Source organism: Cibotium barometz, chromosome 39 (assembly GCF_041138505.1).
Source record: "Cibotium barometz isolate CiBa-2024 chromosome 39, ASM4113850v1, whole genome shotgun sequence".
NCBI lineage: Eukaryota > Viridiplantae > Streptophyta > Polypodiopsida > Cyatheales > Cibotiaceae > Cibotium > Cibotium barometz.
The window spans coordinates 35,320,949-35,341,183 of record NC_141084.1 but is presented as its reverse complement, the minus strand read 5'-3'; the positions used below and the strand labels follow the sequence as shown (position 1 = coordinate 35,341,183).

Below are 20,235 nucleotides of genomic sequence, written 5' to 3'. Positions count from 1 at the left end.
CCAGTTGTCTTGCTTCTGGAGGACAGATGGAGATAGAGCGTCAGCAGAGTGTTCGCATCCCTGATTACTTGGCCTAGGGCCCAAAGATCATGAGAGGAGTCAAGGAGATTTGGGAGTCCCTTGCTTTTAGGCTGGGAGAGGCGGCCACATCGCTTGACTATGGATTGCAGGAGATCAGCACTCTTTTACAGAGTGTAGCATAGGATAGACTCACCATGTTAAGAGAGTAGGAGAGGAGCCTCTGCAGGGGCTTTGCATCCCTCTAGCAGCTTCAAGAGAGACCCTAGATAGCCCGTGGGTAGAATGCCAGGTGGAGGCCTCCCGCACAGAGATCCGATTGATCGAGCAGAGGGTGGAGTATCGGTACCATGCCAGGGCCTCCTATTGGACTCAGCAGATCTCCCCCAAGTTCGGGCCATAACCACAAGGCAGATGCCCTCACCCGGCAGGTGGAGGCGGCAAGGGAGAGAGTTTGGCAGCATATGCGGGAGGTGGTGCCCCCTGCCCTCCAGGCCCTCTTGCGCTCTCCCTTCTCTCTCATGGCCTGCAAGATTCACTTCGTGCTCTTCGGCGGGGCACGTGTCCAGGTGAGGATGGCCTGCTGGTCTCTCTTTTTCTGCGCCCCACTGAGAGGTCATGGAAGGTGGTTTCATGGCTGCCTTCAATGAGATAATGGCCTCAGGACACATGCCGTAGAGACTCGCTGACAGGCTGATTCACTTGATTCTGGAGGAGGGTGGTGACTGTTTGGAGATTCGTCAATGGCGCCCCATCACCCTCTTAGGAAATGCTTACAAATTCCTCCATCAAAGCCATCAGCCGATGCCTACAGCCTCATCTCCCTGACCTGATTCATGGCACCGGTCTCATAGGGTGAACATGGTAATGCTACTTCTGGACTTTAAGAGAAGGCCTATGATAGAGTCGATTGGGATTTCTTGGAGGGAACCATGCTTAGGATGCGCTCTCCAACAGAATGAATCAGAGGTGTCTCCTCCCTTTATTCGGCAGCTCATAGCCAAGTCCTCATCTAGGAGGCCAACAGGGAAAGGTTTCCGATTTCTAGATCAGTCTGACAGGGATGCCCCCTTGCCCCTTTCCTCTTCCTCTTCGTAGCTGAGGTTATGACCAGTTTTCTCTCCGCGTAGGAAACGTGACTCTAGGGGCTCTGCCTCCCCATCAAATCCCAGGAGGACCTCTCGACTTGGAGTTCGCAGATGACATAGCCGTCTACCTCTCTAGAGAGGAGGGGAATCTCCAAAGATCTGCCCTTGGCATTGAGACTTTTTTTCTTAGCCTCCGGAGCTTAGATCAACTTGCACAAGTTTTGGGGTTTTTGGGTAGGTCCTTCACCCACCCCTGGCGCCCACTTGAGTCTTTCCAGTGGATCCGTAGGGCACCCCGATCAGATACCTTGGGTGCCAGGTTGGGATTGACATTTCAGCCTAGCAGCAGAGCTAGCCCCCCTTCTTTTGAGCATTCAAAGGAAGCTTTTTTTTTTTCCTGGGAAAAAGATCCTTCAATTAGTTAAAGAAAAACAGCCACAAAGGGCTAAGTACAAGCACAAAGGGCTAAATACAAACTGGAAGGGTGGGAAACAAGTGATCATAAGGGGAAGAGATGCTTTTCCTCTGGCTGGCCTCTCTGAGGAGAAGGCTATCTCATACAAGGGGAGGGGGGGGGAACAACCACACAAGTGGTCTGTAATCCCAAATGGGGTTACCGCCTCTATCTGTGAGGAAAGGGCTAGGCCTCCAAAGTCTCAAGAAGGCTTCCCACCACTTCCGCATGCGGTCAAAACCTCCCTGTAACTTCTCCCACTGAGCGCGGAGGGTGTGAACGATATCAAGCCATATGCTCCTAATGGTCTCAGCCGGCAGAGTGTGGATGCCTCACTGCATCTAGCACACCAGATGTGCCAGGCTACGATGCTACTGCAAATCTTCCATCTCTGGCATGAGCCTGGCCGCCAGTCACTTGTAGGAAGGGTTGTGATTGGTCCTGCTGCAATATGATGGTGAGAGACCTAAAGGGCTAGTCCTCCCCCATCCTCCTCATAAGCCCTGATTGCTCCAGCCAAGTGATGTTCAGGGTCGATGCCCTCTCCATAGCGAAGATGCGGAGAATCCGTTGCCAAATCTGCTGAGCCTTCGGGAAATCCCAAAGGCAATGTCGCTAAGACTCCTGATGGTGGCCGCACCGCGGACAAGCCGCTGACCGACCTCCAACTACTAGCCAAGTACCGACCGCCAAACCCCTGTGTGCCATCAACCAAAGAAAGAGTGTGATCTTTCTCGGCCGAAAGCTGTCCCAAAGCCTCTTCCAAAAATTTAAAAGGAAGTGCTGTGATAGGCCCTGTGACTGCCAATGTGCTGTGATAGGCCCTGTGACTGCCAATGTGCTACTGCTGTCGGTGTGCCATCTATCTCAGGAATCTAGATCCTGCGGCCTAGCTGCCCTGTATATGCAAAGAAGGGGGCATCCAGAGTCTCCTCCCAATCCGCAAGATCATGCCAAGTCCACTCTCCCGGGTCCCACTACAACCGCGTGAGAGGTCGGCACTCCCAAATCCATAGCCGCCATAGTCTCTCCTTGGCCACCTTGGCCGGTGCTGGATCTATGTGCCATTCCTGTGCCCGAAAACCAATTACCCTCACCCTTTGCATCATCCTCACCCTTTGCAAGGTGCAGCCTTTGAAGTCCTCCAATGGAGGCCTTGATCTCTCTAATCTGCCCTGGGAACCAATAGAAAAAATGAGCAGCCCACTGTCCTCATCTGCTCCATGGACCGCCACGAGGATATTGTGTCTGGTAAACACTCCTAGCCACACTGGGGGGGGGGGGGGGTTCGGGTCTGGAATAGGCATCTGCCACTCCTGAGGGATAGCTGAGTCAATGTCGATGTTGAGCCTATCTCGACCCTGGATCCTTGTCAGGCCTCTCTTCTACTCCTCCAGGGGTAACTGCCTGTGTGCAATCCAATCTCTAAGAGACTTGGCTGGTTCCATGCTTAAGGCTCCCCAAGATACATGCAGTCGGCGGGCCCCTAACATGTGGCCACTGGGTAAACGGATCAGGGGGTTCTAGACCAAAGGTTGCTGAAGCCGCCCCTCTGAGGCAACTGGTACTATCTGTCTGAGGGCTGGCCTGAGATGATTCCAAGCCCAAAGTAAACTGGCTGCAGATCTTTCCTCAAAAGCTAGGCTAAAACCACGGGCTCGCATCTCTGTGAAGATCCATCGGGTACTCTGTGGCCACGGGCCCCCAAGGCTCGGAGTGTAGGCTGAAATCCGGGCCAATAAGAAATCCTTCCAGGTCTCACCACCGGGAAGGAGTCCTCTGACAATCAACTTGCCCAGCAGGGCATGGCTCTGAATAGCAGGATCGATGAGGCCAAGCCCCCCTCTGCTTCCTGGCTGAATGATCACTTGCCATGCCACCTTGGCCTTGGCTGGCCTCCCATCACTTCCGGCCCATAAGAAGTTCCGGATCAATTGCTGTACCTGGCCAATTCAAAAGAAGCTTTTGTATTGGAGCACTACCTACCTCCCCCTCGCCGGCCGCATGATTGTGGCCAACCATGTGCTCCTCGTCGTCACCATGTGGTACGTTACATCTTACTGGGCATTCTCCATGCCTAGGTCAGGTTCGACGTCTAATCAAAAATTTTCTAGGGGCTGGGACTGAGGGCCGGCTTGCCGGCTTGGGCCAAGGTGGCTTGGAGGGCAATTACTCAGCCACAGACCGGTGGTGAATTGGGCATCATAGGCTCAGCTGTGCAAAGCAGAGCCTTGCTGGGCAAGTTGATCGTTAAGGGCCTTTACTAGGAGGTGAGCCCTGGAAGGCTTTTCTGATGGACTGGATCGCAGCTGACCCCCTCACTTGGTGGTCCATGGACTTCCAATGTACGATGGATTTTCACGGAGGCCCGATCCTGAGGCGTGTGCACCTCTTTTGAGGACAGATTTGCAGCCAGTTTGATCAGAGCTTGGGGTCACATCAAGCAAGCCCTTCAGCAGCCCCCCCTGGCCTCAGACGAGGGAGCGATTCCGCCATCCGTTGATTTGGAACCGCCTCTTCAGGATGCCCAGTGGGCAGCCCTTGGGCACAGGTTCTCACATAGCCTGGGGCCCTGCCTAGTCTCTAGGCGAGTGGAGTAGCTTCAGGTGGCTTCCCCAAGAGGCTTAAGATAGACGGCTTGCTGAGATCCGAGAAGTAGAGCAGATAGTCCTCACCATTGACTGGGCCCCTGCCTAGTCTCTGGGCGAGTGGACTAGCTTCAGGTGGCTTCCCCAAGAGGCTTAGGATAGGTAGCTTGCTGAGATCCGAGGCATAGAGCAGATAGTCCTCACCATTGACTCAGCCATCCCCCCAGATTGGCTGCCCCCCCTTCCCTTGTGGCTGGGAGCTCTCATGCGCCACAACATCCCTTTTGGTAGTTTTAGGATTAGATGAGGGTCTAGCTCTCATCTTCTCATTCGGATGCCATGGGCGTTTGATCCTCTCCCAAGCAGAGGACATCAGTGATGGCTCACTTCAGAGGGTCTGGATCATTGGCTTCCAGGAGCACCAATGGAACATCGACCCCCCTCCATCGCAGGTAGCCCTAGACAGGTCCTGGAGACTCTGGCTTTAGGAGAGCCAACCCTTGATGCGGATTCAGTGGGGTGGACAGACCCTTTAATCCCCAAGAGCCCTACCACCCCCTTTTTTCACTACGGCGAGGCTAGGCCACATCAGATACAGATGCATGGGATTGACAGTACACCCGCTTTGGCAGATCACTGGTCATCCCATGACATCTCACCTAGCTTCCTCAGAGACTATTGGAAGCGACTTTGGGATAGCTTCCGCCCTCGAAAGGTCACTCTGTTTCTCTGGCAGGCGGCTCATAGGAGTTTAGCAGTGGGCACATGGCTGGCCGTTGGTGGTTGTCCAGCATAGTGCATGAGATGCAGCCACCCGCAGGAGTCGCAGCGACATTGCATCTGGGACTGCCCCGAAGCGCAGCTGGTATGGCAGAGGATTCTTCGGCTATTCACCACCTCTAGGGCTGCCTCCCGCATCATCACCTGGGGGGCAGCCGCCTGGGTAACAGAGTCAGGGCCCGCCCTCCATATGAGGAGACAGCTGATGTCCAAGCCCTCAGGCTCACACTGCAGGATAGAGTCTATTCCCACCCCGGGCTCTCCAGGGGAGGCATGGTCCTCTGGCACTTGTCAGAGATGGGAGATCATCAACAGCATAGCAGCATCCCACACTTGGCGGGCACGCTGCAGCAAGACCATTGAGGGCACCCTCACCCCTAGCGGTGTCCATCTATGACATGGACAGATCAAATATTTTTCATGCCCTCTGGCAGCCAGTGGGGGAAGCTATAGGGAGGTTCCGACTGCATGTGGAAACATCGAGAGGCCTTCCTATGCATTTGGCAGCAGGGTCCCTTCCTCTCGGACAGTGGAGGAGACCCCACTTGGCACTTCAGGCCACCAGTTTGGCTATTCACCACCCCCCCCCCCCCCCCCCCCCCCCCCCCCCTCTTTTGTACGAGGTAGTTTCCCTCTGAGAGCGGCCAGCCATGGAGGGGCCAATCCTCCCCTGGGTTTTTTGTACTCTTTCAGAGGTTCTGTCTCTGTAATTCAGCCTACTGGCTGGTTTTCATATAACTAATAGAAGGATCTTTTTACCAGAAAAAAAAAAGTTCATTTCCTTGGAAAAAACACTATTAATCATTCTTAGTCACACCCCTATTTTCTCTGTCTAGCACATTGCATGTGGCATCATTTTATGTATCACCTGCCTTGGCCTGTTAATTTATGCAGGATTTGGGAAATGGAGCAGAATATTACTGTCCTGATTGCAAGAACCATCATGGCGTTGAAGCTCCAGTAAAGCCAAAAATACTTGACAAGTAAGGATTCATAGCTATGGCAGATTGTGCACATGACTCATGTCTAATCACTTATAGGCTCCATTATCTTGTTCTGTTGCTTTCATTGGTAGTTTCTGCTATGGTTTCTTTGTACACGCTGCTTTCAATCACTAGAGCAGACTAAGCTGCTTTTAGACACACAGTTGTTGACGCTCAACCTGTGTGTATCAGTGTGGAGGCTAAAGCAAGAATTCCCATCGTTCCGGATTCCATCACTGTGGTCTGCTATGGCAAAGAGGCAGAATATCTTCCAAAGCTGCATCAGTAAGTATAAGAGAAGAAAGCACCTATTTTATGTAAAGACTTAGGACGCATTTTTGGGTTTCTTATGCTGCTTCTGGTGCATTTTGCATGGTGCAAGGTCTATGCATGTACAAGCGCCTGTGTATAGGTTTGGTATTGACTGATGACATGTCTCATTGGCAGAGTTCTATGTAAGTGTGTTGAATGTAAGGATGGGAAAATGATGGGCCCATCCAAATGGGAAAGACATACCGGCAGCAAGAAAAAGAAGTGGAAGGAGAGCATTAAGCTGAAAAACTCCAAGAGGACTCTCTTGTCATGGGTAAGCAAAAAAATCTCTGAATATTATAGTCTTATGCTAAACCCTGCAATGTACTGAAAACTGTGCATGTGATTGTGTTGATAGATACAATACATGATGAAGAAGGGTGCAGGACGTCTTGCTTACGGGGGATCTGAAATACGCATTCCATCACGGCAACACAAATGGGATCTGAGTGCATGCTTACGTGGTACCGTGTTAAGAATCCCCCTCTTTCATTGAAGAGCTTTCTATCCTTCATAGAGTTACTTTCTTCTTCAATAAAATCATGCCTTTTCTGCCACACAGGAAAGGCAGGAAAAGGCAAAACCTTGTTAACAATGAACCTAGTTTCTTATCTAGTAGATAATGAGGAACTTCTGTTCCCTGACAAATAGTTTTGCATAGGTTTTAAGCAGGAGTCCGGAAAGAAAACCCGGTATTATTTTACAAGAGTTTTGCACAGACCCATAAGTGAAGCAGTCTGCTTGGGTGCACCTTTCTTCTAGGATTTCCCTACCATGTAGATGGATTGAATCTATATATTGTGCTCAGGTGCATATGAGCCGGTACTTGTGAAGTGGACACCAGAAAGGTGTGCAGTTTGCCGTTGGGTGGAGGATTACGATTACAACAAAATTCTTGTCTGCGACAGGTATCTGTCTGCAAAATCTGCTGTGTTTTGCACATCATTAAATTGTTATTGATTCCCAAGATTTGATGTCTTGAGAATGTGTGTATGTTGATGCTGTGCAGATGTTATGATCTCCCGTGGTTTCTTCATGTCTTGAGAATTTATGTTTGCTGATGCTGTACAGGTGCCAAATAGCTGTTCATGAAGATTGCTATGGGGTGCGAGCCTCTGAAATAAGCAGCTCCTTCGTATGCCGAGCTTGTGAGAACCCTGAGGTTGAACGTGAATGCTGCCTTTGCCCCGTCAAAGGTGCTACAAGGGCTCACTATTTCACTTTTGTCTATAAGACTACTTTTTTCACCTTTCATTGTTTTTTTGGAAGAGAATTTCAAAGGTAAAAGACAGCTATCTTGCTCTCATGCATCAGGTGGTGCATTAAAGCCTTCTACTATCCAGGGTCTTTGGGTTCATGTCTACTGTGCCTGGTTCATCCAAGAAATGTCTTTCCAGAGCGTGTTGAAAATGGAGCCTGCAGATGGTCTGACAGAAATTGATTTTGCTCGATTCCGCCAGGTTGGACTTCACAGGTTTACATTTTCCGATTGTTTTGTTTTAATGCATCTTTCTCACAAACAAATGCGATCCGACTCAGCTTCATGGTAGTCTATTCTTGAACAGTTCTAGAATTTCAATCACTTCCGATTGCTTCAAGTGAACGACCATTGCCTTGGCTCTTCCTTCATTGATCCATGTAGTGTCAGTGCTATGAGAGGTCTGGTCAGTCTCGTGTGTTCCTGCATCATGGAGACCGATTCCTTGTGGCCTTAGCAACTACATCGTGTGAATCCTTTGGCCATCACACATGTTTTCTGCCTATGGATCTGGATGAGGTGGAAGCGGCTCTGGGGTTCCTGTGTGAATTGAACATCAGACATAATCACGCTCTGAGGTTGCAATCACCTGTATGGTTCTGCCTACCTTAAAGCCAAATGCTCAAGATCAGAGGACTCTCCAGGTCCACTCAATGACTGTGATTGCTGACTTGCATTTTGTGCACTCACATTTCTAATTACATCAACCCCAAACAACGACATCTTTTTCAACAGCATACCAGCTACTCATTTCATCAAACATATCATCTCTGCTTACCCTCGACTCACGTGTAGTAGGGTTATAGCATCTATATCCCTTTTTGCTCAAGGGAATATCCAATAAACACACATTTTTTTGCCTTTGGATCCAGCTTTGTACGCAACTCATCTAGCACATGCACATAGGCAATATATCAAAAAAATTTCAAGTGAGACAAATCAAGTTTCTTGCAACTAAATTTTCTATCTGGCGTCACATCATGTATGACTACAGTAGGAGTCTTGTTCATGATATAAACTACTGTAGAAACAGCTTCAGCCTAATAGCTATACAGCATATTCTTTTCTGTCATCAATGCTCATCAACTTCATTTTGCTACGGAGTGTATCTACATGTAAACTGTCTTTGAATGCCATTCTTCCGCAAGAAATCAGGGAACTCATTGGAGAAGTATTCACTCCCTCCATCTGATCTTAGGCACTTCACATGCTTTCCTCTTTAGCCATCACTTTGAAATTCTTAAAATGAGTGAAAACTTCAGTCTTCTCCTTCATGAAATACATCCACACTTTTCTCGTGTGGTCATCAATGAATGTTACATAGTATCTGCAGCCATCCATAGATGTAGTTTTCGCAGGACTCCATACATCTGAATGCACCACATCTAGTACATTCTTGCTTACATTTGTATCATGTGGGAACACATGCTTTGTCTGCTTTACAAATTGACATACTTCACATACTTTCTGCATACCATCAACTTTAAACTTAGGCAGCCGTGTCATGATTTCTTTAGTTTGCATAGACGTCATTCTTTGCACATTTACATGCCCGATTCTCTTATGCCAAATGTCTGTATCTGCAACAACTCTTGATCCATTTGCAAACATTGCAGTACTCACTTCAGACATATTTACATTCAGTGTAAACATTCTGCTCACTTTGTTCCCTTTTACAACCAACCTGCACTTATCTTTAGAGTCTTCTACATAACAACCATCAGGGTTAAACCGCACCTGCAAGCGTTGCGCTCAATCATGTGGCCAACTTAAACCAGATTCTTTGTAATGTTCGGAACATGAAGTATATCTGCAAGGTACTTCACCTTACCATCATGTATAGACAATGGCACATCTCAAACATGGACAATCGATGAGCAGTGTCATCCCCTGTTTCAACAAAATCTAGTCTTTCAAGACTCTTCATTTCCTTGAACCACTCACCATGACTTGTCATGTGGTTCGAAGCACCTGAATCAACATACTATACATCATCCTTACATGTTGCTACATCATTTCCAGACACAACATTAACTACATGTTGCACAACAAACAACCTCTCATTATCCTCATTATTTCTGCTAGAGGATGCATAGTTATTTTACTGCACTTTTTCATTTTGCATGTCATTCTGCTTCTTATAGTAATCTGCCTGCACATTCCAAGCTTAACACAGTAAAAACAACCTCGTGTATTATTATGTTGCCTTTGCCAATTACTATGACCTCTTTGACTTCCCCTGCCTCTAAACTGGCCTCTTTCACCTCTAAACTGGCCTTTTTCACCTGTGTGTTGTTGTTGTGATTCATGGGACTGTTGTTGTTGTTGACCATAATTTTGATTACCTGTTCGGCTACCACCTTGGCCACGGCCTCGGCCTTTACCTCTTCCTTTACCTACACTTGTGTAGAAGGCGTGTTGCTCCGAATTGCCTTTGTTTTGTGAAGACTGGTCTTTACCCAAACTCTTTTCTTTAATGATTAGCATTGATATTAAATTTGTAAAGTTAGGAATGTTCTTTCGAGTTTGAATAGACGTCTTGAATGCCTTGTATTGTGGCCCGAGACCACGTAGCACAGGCATAATCATTCACAAACATATTTTTCTTCTCCACAGTATGAAGGTCATTCTTCAACTGAATCTTTCGTGCCTTGGTGTAAGTTTCATATAACTTCACTAAGGTGTTCCATGCCTCCTTGGGTGACTTGGCATCCTATATTTGCCCAATCATGGTGTCTTGTATGCTAATAGAAAGCCAATGCATAACTTTCCTTGCTCTTTGATTCCAATCCTTGTATTCTTTTACATCTACAGCAGTTGGATTAATCTCCGGTATCTGTGGTGCCTCCTCAATGTTCACTTTTAATGTGGTCCCAAGAGTCTTTTCCCATTAGAAAATTTGTCAATCTAAACCTCCAGCATGGAAGTTGTTCTTGTTAAGCTTCTCTGCAACAATCTGGTTAATTCCATTATTCGACATCTTGTCTGCAACACAAACTCACCAAAAACAGCACTCTTGTTTGTCTTGCACAAACTGCTGTATTCTCTCTAGCGGTACTATAGTACACCCAAACTATCGCAACCAGTGACCTCAATTTGCATACATATACCCAATAGCACTTGTAAGACCTCTTTGCAGTACACACAGTGTTAGCACAACCAATCGCCCTTCCTGCAGTACCAAAGATAAAGTTTTGCAAAGAATCAAAACTTACTTGCAGTGCACGTGAACGCTGTCGTGACGTGTGCGGTATCGCTGGGCAAGTGCGAGACTTCTGGCTGTGAGAGTCGTTTCAAATCCCAGCAAGGAAACAGAATATATATCTCTTCAAGGGGCACCACCAGCAGAAGCTGTCATAAAACTCAAAACATCAAACCCCAGAAAAACATCTCATAGGTTTTTGCACTCCAGAAAATCAACTCATGGCATATACATCCAAGACTCATGGCCAACCATCATATGGTTCCAAAACCCAACTCCACATGGTATTGTGTTCCTATGATCCTTGCAGTAACAATTTCCACCTTGGGCCAGCCAAGTATCATTATAGACATCCTTGTATACTGATAACCCACAAAATCAGCCTCTATGAGCCTCTATAAACCTGCACTTACGTCCCCATATGCAAAATTCTTCCTCTTTGTTGGCAGTGCATACCATCACACCCCTTGGTATTCTGAAGAGCCATTTTGAAGAGCTGTACTCCCTTACTCAGCACGAACAGCCGCTCCATTTCATGAGATAGCCACCATAATTACACCAAGCCTTCTTCACCTCTACAGCATGCTCCTCGAAGGTGCTGATCTTCCTCTACATGCAGTTCTCGGTGGTTTCATCTCTGCAGAACTTCCAGCATGCAAATTTTTCAAGATGTGCTTATAATATTAGGTTTTCAATTCTGAGTAAAACCAATCCCTACAAGCCTTGAACAGAACATCTATTCCCAAAACTATATTCTCTGCAAATTTTATATTCTGGTTCCCTTCTGCACTCCCCTCCCCCCAAATTTCAATGCGCCGACTCTGGTTATTTCAGAATCCCGCGGGCAAATCGGGGATTCGACGCTTTTGCAGCTATAATTTTGCCTTCCTAATTCGATCAGGCTACGCCCCCTAATTCGATCAGGCTGCGCCCCCTTCATTTTCTCCATTTCTTAAGGTTGATAAGCATCAACATTTTTTTTGGGCTTATTTACACCAAGACTCACAAGGGGTAATTCCCACGCATTGACCAAAGATTCTTGACATCCTCTTTCACATGTCTCCGTCACCATGTAGTCATGACCATGGCCATATCCATGCCATTTTGAACCTCAATCAAATGCCACTATCATCTCAAGCATGATTTCTGAGCATTTTACCATCTCGTGGGGCCAAGAAAAGCTGTTAAATACTCAAGCAAAATCCAAACCTATGTACAAAGGCACAGGGACTTCTACTAGCCCCCAAGGTTCACCATAAGCATAAAAACTCCACGATTCACACCACACTCATGTACTGAGGCTTCGAGACCTAGCTCAGCTTCAGCTCGTCTTATTGAACCTCATTTACAATATGAACATATGTACATGGGCATCATATAATGACTCAAGTCATGGCACTTAATCCCATGCATCTGAATTTGTATTTAATGGCCTCACATGCATGGTTTCACACCATAGACGTGCCATGGCACGACATCCACCCCTTCTAAACCTGCACATCCTCCGGTATGTGCCAAGTCATCATTAAGATCCACATATATCTGGATGTTGTCTTCATCTTCTACATTACCAGGAAGATCATCCTCTTCCTCTTCAACCATATCCATGCTATCAGTATCAAGCCTCTCATCTTAAGTCTCCTGTGAATCAAAAGGATCACTGTTATGCCTTCTTTTAAACATCTTGATCCTTTTGCCTGCTACAAGATTCTTTATCTCTGTTCCATCAAGCTCACAGAGGGTATACGTGGCATTTCCATGCACATGCTTGACAATGTAAGGGCCAAACCATCTTTTTGCAAACTTCCTTTGCACAGTGAACTGGTTGTCAAGACTACTATCATACATTAGGACCCAATCACCTTCTTCAATGGGTTTTGGCCGGAGTCTGTGTCTTCTATCAAATCTTTCTTTATTTTTCAACCTTGCATCTTTCAAACGAGCGTTAGCAAGCTCTACATCTTCAGGCCTTCTCTCCAACTGCCTCATTCGCAATGCAAGGAGGTCTTCCCTATTCAATTCTTCCACCCAGGGTAATACATTCCAAGTTGGGACTACTTCTTCAACTGGCATTACCAGCTTCTGACCATACATTAATTCTGCAGGCATGTATCCTGTCACTGAGCTATGAGTTGTACGGTCAGCCCATAAAGCATATGGTAGCAGCCTTGGCCACTCCCGCATTCTTCCTCTGCATGCCTTAGCCAAAGCTTTAATGATTGGAGGATGTCCTCGCTCGCTTTTACCATTGCCCTCAGGGTTGTAAGCACATGTTAGGGCCAATTTGATGCCAATTCTAGAAAAGAATTCCCTTGCTTCTTCAGCATCTAGCTCACCCCTGTCAGCTGTTATTTTCCCAACACAACCATACCGGCAAATCACATCTTCCAAGAGAAATTTGCATATTGTTTCCGTGCTCTTTGTTCTAAGAGCACGCCCTTCCACCTGATTTGTCAGGTCTTCTCTTGCAAGTACTACGTATCACATCTGCCAGATTCCCAAGGGCATTGTAACTACATCCGCTACCCATTTATAGTGCATGGCAGGTGGGTAGGTTGGTTGCAGGCCATCACGATGTCGCACATTCGAGTACATTTGACATACCATGCATGTTTCCACATATTGGGATACATCCTTGTACATTCCTTTCCACCAATATCTTTTCTTTATTTTGGTAAAGGTGGCCCACACACTTCGATGTCCAGCCCAGAGACTCTCATGGAATTCTTTCATGAGCTTCCCTTGAGTCTCTTTATCACATATAACTCTCTGTGGCATAGCATTCCTCTGCTTAGGATGCTTCCACAGGTACCCATTCTTTAGAAAATACCCATATGCCTTTCTGCGGATCCTCTTGAATTCTAAGTCAGACCAATTTTCCTGCCTTGTCAAGGTACTCAAGTATTGGCCAATAAGCAACCAATCTCCTTCATACATTTCCTCAGTAAAAGACTCAAGTGCATTTGATAAGCAAGCATGGTCCCCTTTTGCATGTGCAGTAGTATAGAACTTTGTGCCTACATCATCAATGTCACTAATCATCCCTTCTTCATCTTCATACCTGGCTCTTGATAGCATATCTGCGACTGGGTTGTCCTTTCCTGCTATATGCTCAAACTCAGGATTTAGTGACTTGATATAGGCAATCCACCTGAGCATAGCGATATCTGGAGTGATGCAGCTTGCAATCATTCCAAGGAGTGGCAAGCAGTCAGTTTCCACAAGCACGGATGCTCCAATAAGATATTCTTTTTCACATTTTAGAGCAGTGACTACTCCCAATAACTCCCTCTTGATCTGCGGATAATTTCGTTGGCGAATGCTTAGTACCTTTGCTCCAAACCTGATTACATACCTGTGATCATCCTCATCATCTTGCCCTACTGCCCATCCTATCCCAGTAGGAGTAGTATCAACTGTTACAATCACAGGCCTGCCACACTCATAATCTACCTTCCTTAGAGTAGGTGATGATTGGAGCAGACATTTCAGCTTCCGCATAGCTTTAATATGTGCAGCACTCCATAAAAATCTCTGATTTTTCCTCAAAAGTTGGTAGAGAGGATCTGCTACATGTGCATAATGTGGGATCCATATAACATAAAAGACACATGCATCAAGAAATCTCCTCACCTCTGTAACATTAATGCATATCTCTTTCATTCTTTGTATCGCATCTATCTTGGCTGGACAAGGTCTGCGCCCATTAGTACTACAAAGATGCCCCACGATTAGTACTTCACCAACCCCAAACACTGATTTCAATCTAGACAAAGTAAGATTCACCTCTTCAAGCCTGGATAGAATTTTATCACAATCTTTTATATGATTTGCCACAAACTTGCGGCACCCTTTCGAATCCAAATCCCCATCTTTATCTTTTTCATCACAGCCTTTTATGGGCACATCATCCAGAAAAGGCATAGTTATTTGTGGTATGAAGTCTCGTAAGACTTTATTCATTCCATTCATCATATGCGCCACTGAGTTGGTGGCTCCCTGTGGTAAGGTGCACATCCTTACCAAACCCAAAGGAGTTTTCATTGTGGTCATGTCCCTGCTTTGTATATCCAGCTGGAACTGATCATATCCCGAATACAGATCACCCATATAGCTTTCCCTGCAAATGCTTATGCAAACTCGTCCACAATCGGACCTGTTCCCATATTCCTGATTGTGACCTTGTTTCCAGGTTGCATGTCTTGAATGAAGCGCAATGCTCCATTTTTCTTTGGCACGGTAAACCATCTGTTGGAGTATGGAGCGCATGATGGCTCCAAAATTCCCATCCTGATCTTTTCTTTTAGTAATTCCATCAGCTTTGGCAAGAGAGCTTTTGGTACTGGAATCGGTCGCGCAGGTTCCAGGGCACATGTGGAACAGTGAAGATCACCATTGGCGCTATTACGCTTGGATCAACACAGCCTATCTCATGCGGCTGAAAAGCAAAGGCCTTCCCATGTTTTACAAGCATCTCCTCAAAGCATTCCTTTTCAACTGGTAACAGGAAATCCTTGTCACCGATCTTCAGCTCTTTTAGGGTTTCCTGTGTAAACTTATGCCCAATTTTCTTCGGATCTCTGAGATTCGGTTGCATAGAGGCTTCATCTATCTTCTCCTTGCTTTCTGGTGGTGGCAGGGGCAAGGCAACTGGTTTCACCTTCTTTGCAACCGTTTTATACTTTGTATCAACACGAGCATCCATCTCACAATACATGTTTTTACATTCCATTCCCTCAAATTCCCGGATTATATCATACATCCCCACAGATGACACTTTTACCATCTCATTCCCACCCTGTAAGCATGCGCTTTCCATGGCAAAAAGCTCACCCATAGTATCCACAAATGACACCTCGTCAAGCACACCTGAAATAAACTCATTTTTCTCCAAAAGACCACACTCCTCAAGACTTTTTTGTACATTTTGTACATATCGACGTATACCACGCTTCAAATCCTTGCTTTTTACAAAGACTATTGACCCATAGCTAGAGAATCTCTGAAAATTTGCTGAAAAGTTATTTACATTGATTGAGTCCTGCGAGAACTCATTGCCCCTTGTACCATTGCAATCCCGCTTTACAATGGCACCTGGCCAAAATCCCTCATCTCCCTGTAGTTCATGAATTCTCTGTTTATCTTTGGGAGTGACTGTTCTCGAAGAGACTCGCGGTTCCTTTTATGGTTGATGCAAACTGTCAAGAACTGAACAGCTTTCTTGCCATCTTTGCTCCTTATTCTTGCATACGCCGAGCCATCGTCCAAGACTTTTGTCTCCATCCTCACAGTTGTAATATAGGGTTGCCCAAGGATAAGGGGATACGATGACATCTCCTGGATGAAGAAGTTATGGTCATCTTTCACATCCCCTATAGTTACCCTTACATTTGGACAGGCTGCATAGAGCTCTCCAGATGAGTTATTAGCCGCCTTAATCATCCACCCGTGATCTACATCTATTGGCCACTTACATTTGTTGTAGAGGTTTTTAGCCATAAGATTTATTTCAGACCCATGGTCGATTAGAGCGACATACGGCTCTTCCAAGTCTCCTATCTTGACAAGGGTTTCAGTGATGGCCCTTGCCCAATGATTCCTGGAGTAATGACTTTTTGCAAGAACTTCTTTTTCATCACCCTCATCCACAAAGCGCACTTGTCGTGCCCCTCCAGTAGAGTGACTGCATTCCACCACATTCTCTCTCTCTCTTCCTTTTGCTGTACCTGTACTCCATGAGTCTTGGAAGTACTTGTCTCCCCCTGTGATGGAATAGATTCAATTATGGACTGCCTTTTCCTTCGTATAATATCAATTATCTCATCATGGAATTCTTTCTTTGCAATCCCCAAGACTTCCCCTAGTGTAAATTCCACCCTACTGTTTAGAATCCTCTCTTCTAGCATCTTTTTGAGGTCCGTTGCGGCTTCAATATCGGATTGGAGCTTGTAGAGCGGACTTTTCCCTTTACCCTTCTCCTTCTCATGCTTCATCTTTGCTGGCGCTTCTTCCATTGATACTTCCTGTGGAGGCTGGTTTTGCGGCGGAGGCACATATGATGGCCCAGGGTCCTTCTTTCCACTACCACGGGTGACCCTTTTTGATGGCCCTCCTTCCTCATTTTCCCTCTTACGCTTTTCCTCAACCTGTGCCTCATTATTCTGGCATTTTACAATATAGGCATGAACAGATAGAGAATCCACAGGTTCTTCCCAGCCAGTCTCAAGACGTATACAGTCTCCTGCCTCATGCAAAGCCTGCTTAGACACCTTCTTTGACGCAATTAGCTCCATTGTTGATGGCCAAAAATCTTCATTCTCATAGTCTTCATCCTTCTCAGATTCCTGCTTTGATTGACTGGCCTTTAACCCATAGGTTGCTGCCTCAACCATAGAGATGGCATGGCTGGCAGCCATATCTTCAACCAGTTTTTTCATCCCTCCTTTTCCAAAGTTTGTGTTTAACGGAAGACCAGTCTCTGTAAGGTGGATTTTTCCATCTTTGAAAAATACAAGTTGGTTTCTGAGGGCTTCCTTATAGCTGGCACAGTCTTTTTTCGCATGTTCTGGGTCATCACACCATATACATTTGAATGTAAACCCTTCCTTGCTCTGAGGCTTTTGCATAGAAGCCTGTCCTAATGGTAGCCCTTTTTCCTCAATCCTGGACATCTTCAACTTTAGGTCTCGTATGCCCTTAATAAGCTCATCCATCGGCCCTTCTACCTTTGGGATTGCAGCAGCAGGTTTTGGTAGATTCTCAAGGGTAAGAGTTATAGGAGTTGCCGAGCTCATCACCATTTTATCCCTCCTTCGTTGCCGCTTTGCTAGCATGGTGACCACATCCTCGACATCATTCCAATCATTCTTTAACCCCTGCTCCGTATCCTTATCCTCAAGGAGAATTTTCAGTTTTTCTTGGAGATCTTTCCCAGCTGCTTGTAAGAAGAGCTCTGTTTTTTCCCTGTCTAAGGTTGTGCGCTCTATCCTTGACAGCTGGGCATAGCGCTTCTCAAACTCTCTTAACAACTCTGTGGCAGAAATTCCAATTTTGGGTTTTGTAACCCACTCCAAGAAAGTTCGCTTGGTCACCCGCTCGGAATCCTCCATGAAATAATCATCCTTCAAAGCAAGCTTGAACTCCTCCCAATTTCTGCCACCATGTGCTGCCTGTAATCCTCTTATGCGCTCTCTTATTTCGGGAACACATACCAGCTCAAAGCTTCGAACCATATCCTCCTCAGTCACCCTGTTTAGCTCCATTTCCTTTGTGTAATTGCGCAGGTATTTTGTAATGTCTTTACCATCAAATTGATCCACCTTCTTCACGATTGACTGCAGTGCTTTAGTCGTGGAAATTTGCCCCCTCTCGGCCGCTTGATGCTGTTGCATATACATAGTAAACATCTGAAACATTTGCATAACCCTGGGGTCAAAATGAACCCCCTATCCCTCAGGATTCTCAGCCATAACTTGCACTGTGAATTTCACCACTAACTCTCACCCCAGCAGTTTCACGTCGGGTTCACCAAAGCTGTCGTGACGTGTGCGGTATCGCTGGGCAAGTGCGAGACTTCTGGCTGTGAGAGTCGTTTCAAATCCCAGCAAGGAAACAGAATATATATCTCTTCAAGGGGCACCACCAGCAGAAGCTGTCATAAAACTCAAAACATCAAACCCCAGAAAAACATCTCATAGGTTTTTGCACTCCAGAAAATCAACTCATGGCATATACATCCAAGACTCATGGCCAACCATCATATGGTTCCAAAACCCAACTCCACATGGTATTGTGTTCCTATGATCCTTGCAGTAACAATTTCCACCTTGGGCCAGCCAAGTATCATTATAGACATCCTTGTATAATGATAACCCACAAAATCAGCCTCTATGAGCCTCTATAAACCTGCGCTTACGTCCCCATATGCAAAATTCTTCCTCTTTGTTGGCAGTGCATACCATCACACCCCTTGGTATTCTGAAGAGCCATTTTGAAGAGCTGTACTCCCTTACTTAGCACGAACAGCCGCTCCATTTCATGAGATAGCCACCATAATTACACCAAGCCTTCTTCACCTCTGCAGCATGCTCCTCGAAGGTGCTGATCTTCCTCTACATGCAGTTCTCGGTGGTTTCATCTTTGCAGAACTTCCAGCATGCAAATTTTTCAAGATGTGCTTATAATATTAAGTTTTCAATTCTGAGTAAAACCAATCCCTACAAGCCTTGAACAGAATATCTATTCCCAAAACTATATTCTCTGCAAATTTTATATTCTGGTTCCCTTCTGCACTCCCCCTCCCCCAAATTTCAATGCGCCGACTCTGGTTATTTCAGAATCCCGCGGGCAAATCGGGGATTCGACGCTTTTGCAGCTATAATTTTGCCTTCCTAATTCGATCAGGCTGCGCCCCCTAATTCGATCAGGCTGCGCCCCCTTCATTTTCTCCATTTCTTAAGGTTGATAAGCATCAACATTTTTTTTGGGCTTATTTACACCAAGACTCACAAGGGGTAATTCCCACGCATTGACCAAAGATTCTTGACATCCTCTTTCACATGTCTCCAACCGTCACCATGTAGTCATGACCATGGCCATATCCATGCCATTTTGAACCTCAATCAAATGCCACTATCATCTCAAGCATGATTTCTGAGCATTTTACCATCTCGTGGGGCCAAGAAAAGCTGTTAAATACTCAAGCAAAATCCAAACCTATGTACAAAGGCACAGGGACTTCTGCTAGCCCCCAAGGTTCACCATAAGCATAAAAACTCCACGATTCACACCACACTCATGTACTGAGGCTTCGAGACCTAGCTCAGCTTCAGCTCGTCTTATTGAACCTCATTTACAATATGAACATATGTACATGGGCATCATATAATGACTCAAGTCATGGCACTTAATCCCATGCATCTGAATTTGTATTTAATGGCCTCACATGCATGGTTTCACACCATAGATGTGCCATGGCACGACAACGCTCGCGAACTAAAAAACGGAGGTCCAGACGCGTCCGAAATGCGTTTTTGGCTCGGAGATTTTCTGTCCAAAGAACATTATAGTTGCCCTGCAGCTCCGCTCCTGCGAAGAAAGCTCTTCAATCGGAATTCGTTTGCCGGTGCCTCCGAAGAGCTTCCAACAAGGGTGTAGCAGCCAACACAAAGGGAGAAGAGTAGGTGAAGCTCTTACCCTCGTACAGCTTCCTATGGTTTTCTTGCTTGCCGCTCAGCTTCTTAGCATGAACAAGATGCAAGGAAGAAGGGAGATTGAGCTCTTGCAAGCACACACACACACACACAAACCCTAGAAGAGAGCACACAAGGTGAGAGGCTGAGAACTTGTTCTTCTTCTTCTTCAACAAAAGAGGTCTACAAAAAAGATAAAGTAACTAACACACATACTAGAGTATATACAAGCGGTCCATAATATGAACACGCTAAAGTGGAGTGGGTAGGTGTGCACTAGTCGGTGTAGTCCAGCTGTAGAATCTTTGGCAAAGATATGTCGGTGCCAGTTACCAAACCCGCCAGTGATGTAAATGTCGAA

General features: G+C 46.1%; 1 protein-coding gene across 1 annotated transcript in view; it reads left to right on the top strand.

Moving 5' to 3' along the window:
- LOC147616027 (histone-lysine N-methyltransferase ATX5-like) overlaps positions 1 to 20,235 on the top strand; it is a 92,614-nt gene that overhangs the window by 44,020 nt on the left and 28,359 nt on the right. The window contains exons 7-13 of the mRNA XM_086778669.1: positions 5,823 to 5,911; positions 6,104 to 6,196; positions 6,359 to 6,497; positions 6,582 to 6,687; positions 7,032 to 7,131; positions 7,295 to 7,419; positions 7,538 to 7,683. Coding sequence (XP_086634795.1) covers positions 5,823 to 5,911; positions 6,104 to 6,196; positions 6,359 to 6,497; positions 6,582 to 6,687; positions 7,032 to 7,131; positions 7,295 to 7,419; positions 7,538 to 7,683 — 798 coding nt within the window. The remainder of the gene's footprint in view (positions 1 to 5,822; positions 5,912 to 6,103; positions 6,197 to 6,358; positions 6,498 to 6,581; positions 6,688 to 7,031; positions 7,132 to 7,294; positions 7,420 to 7,537; positions 7,684 to 20,235) is intronic.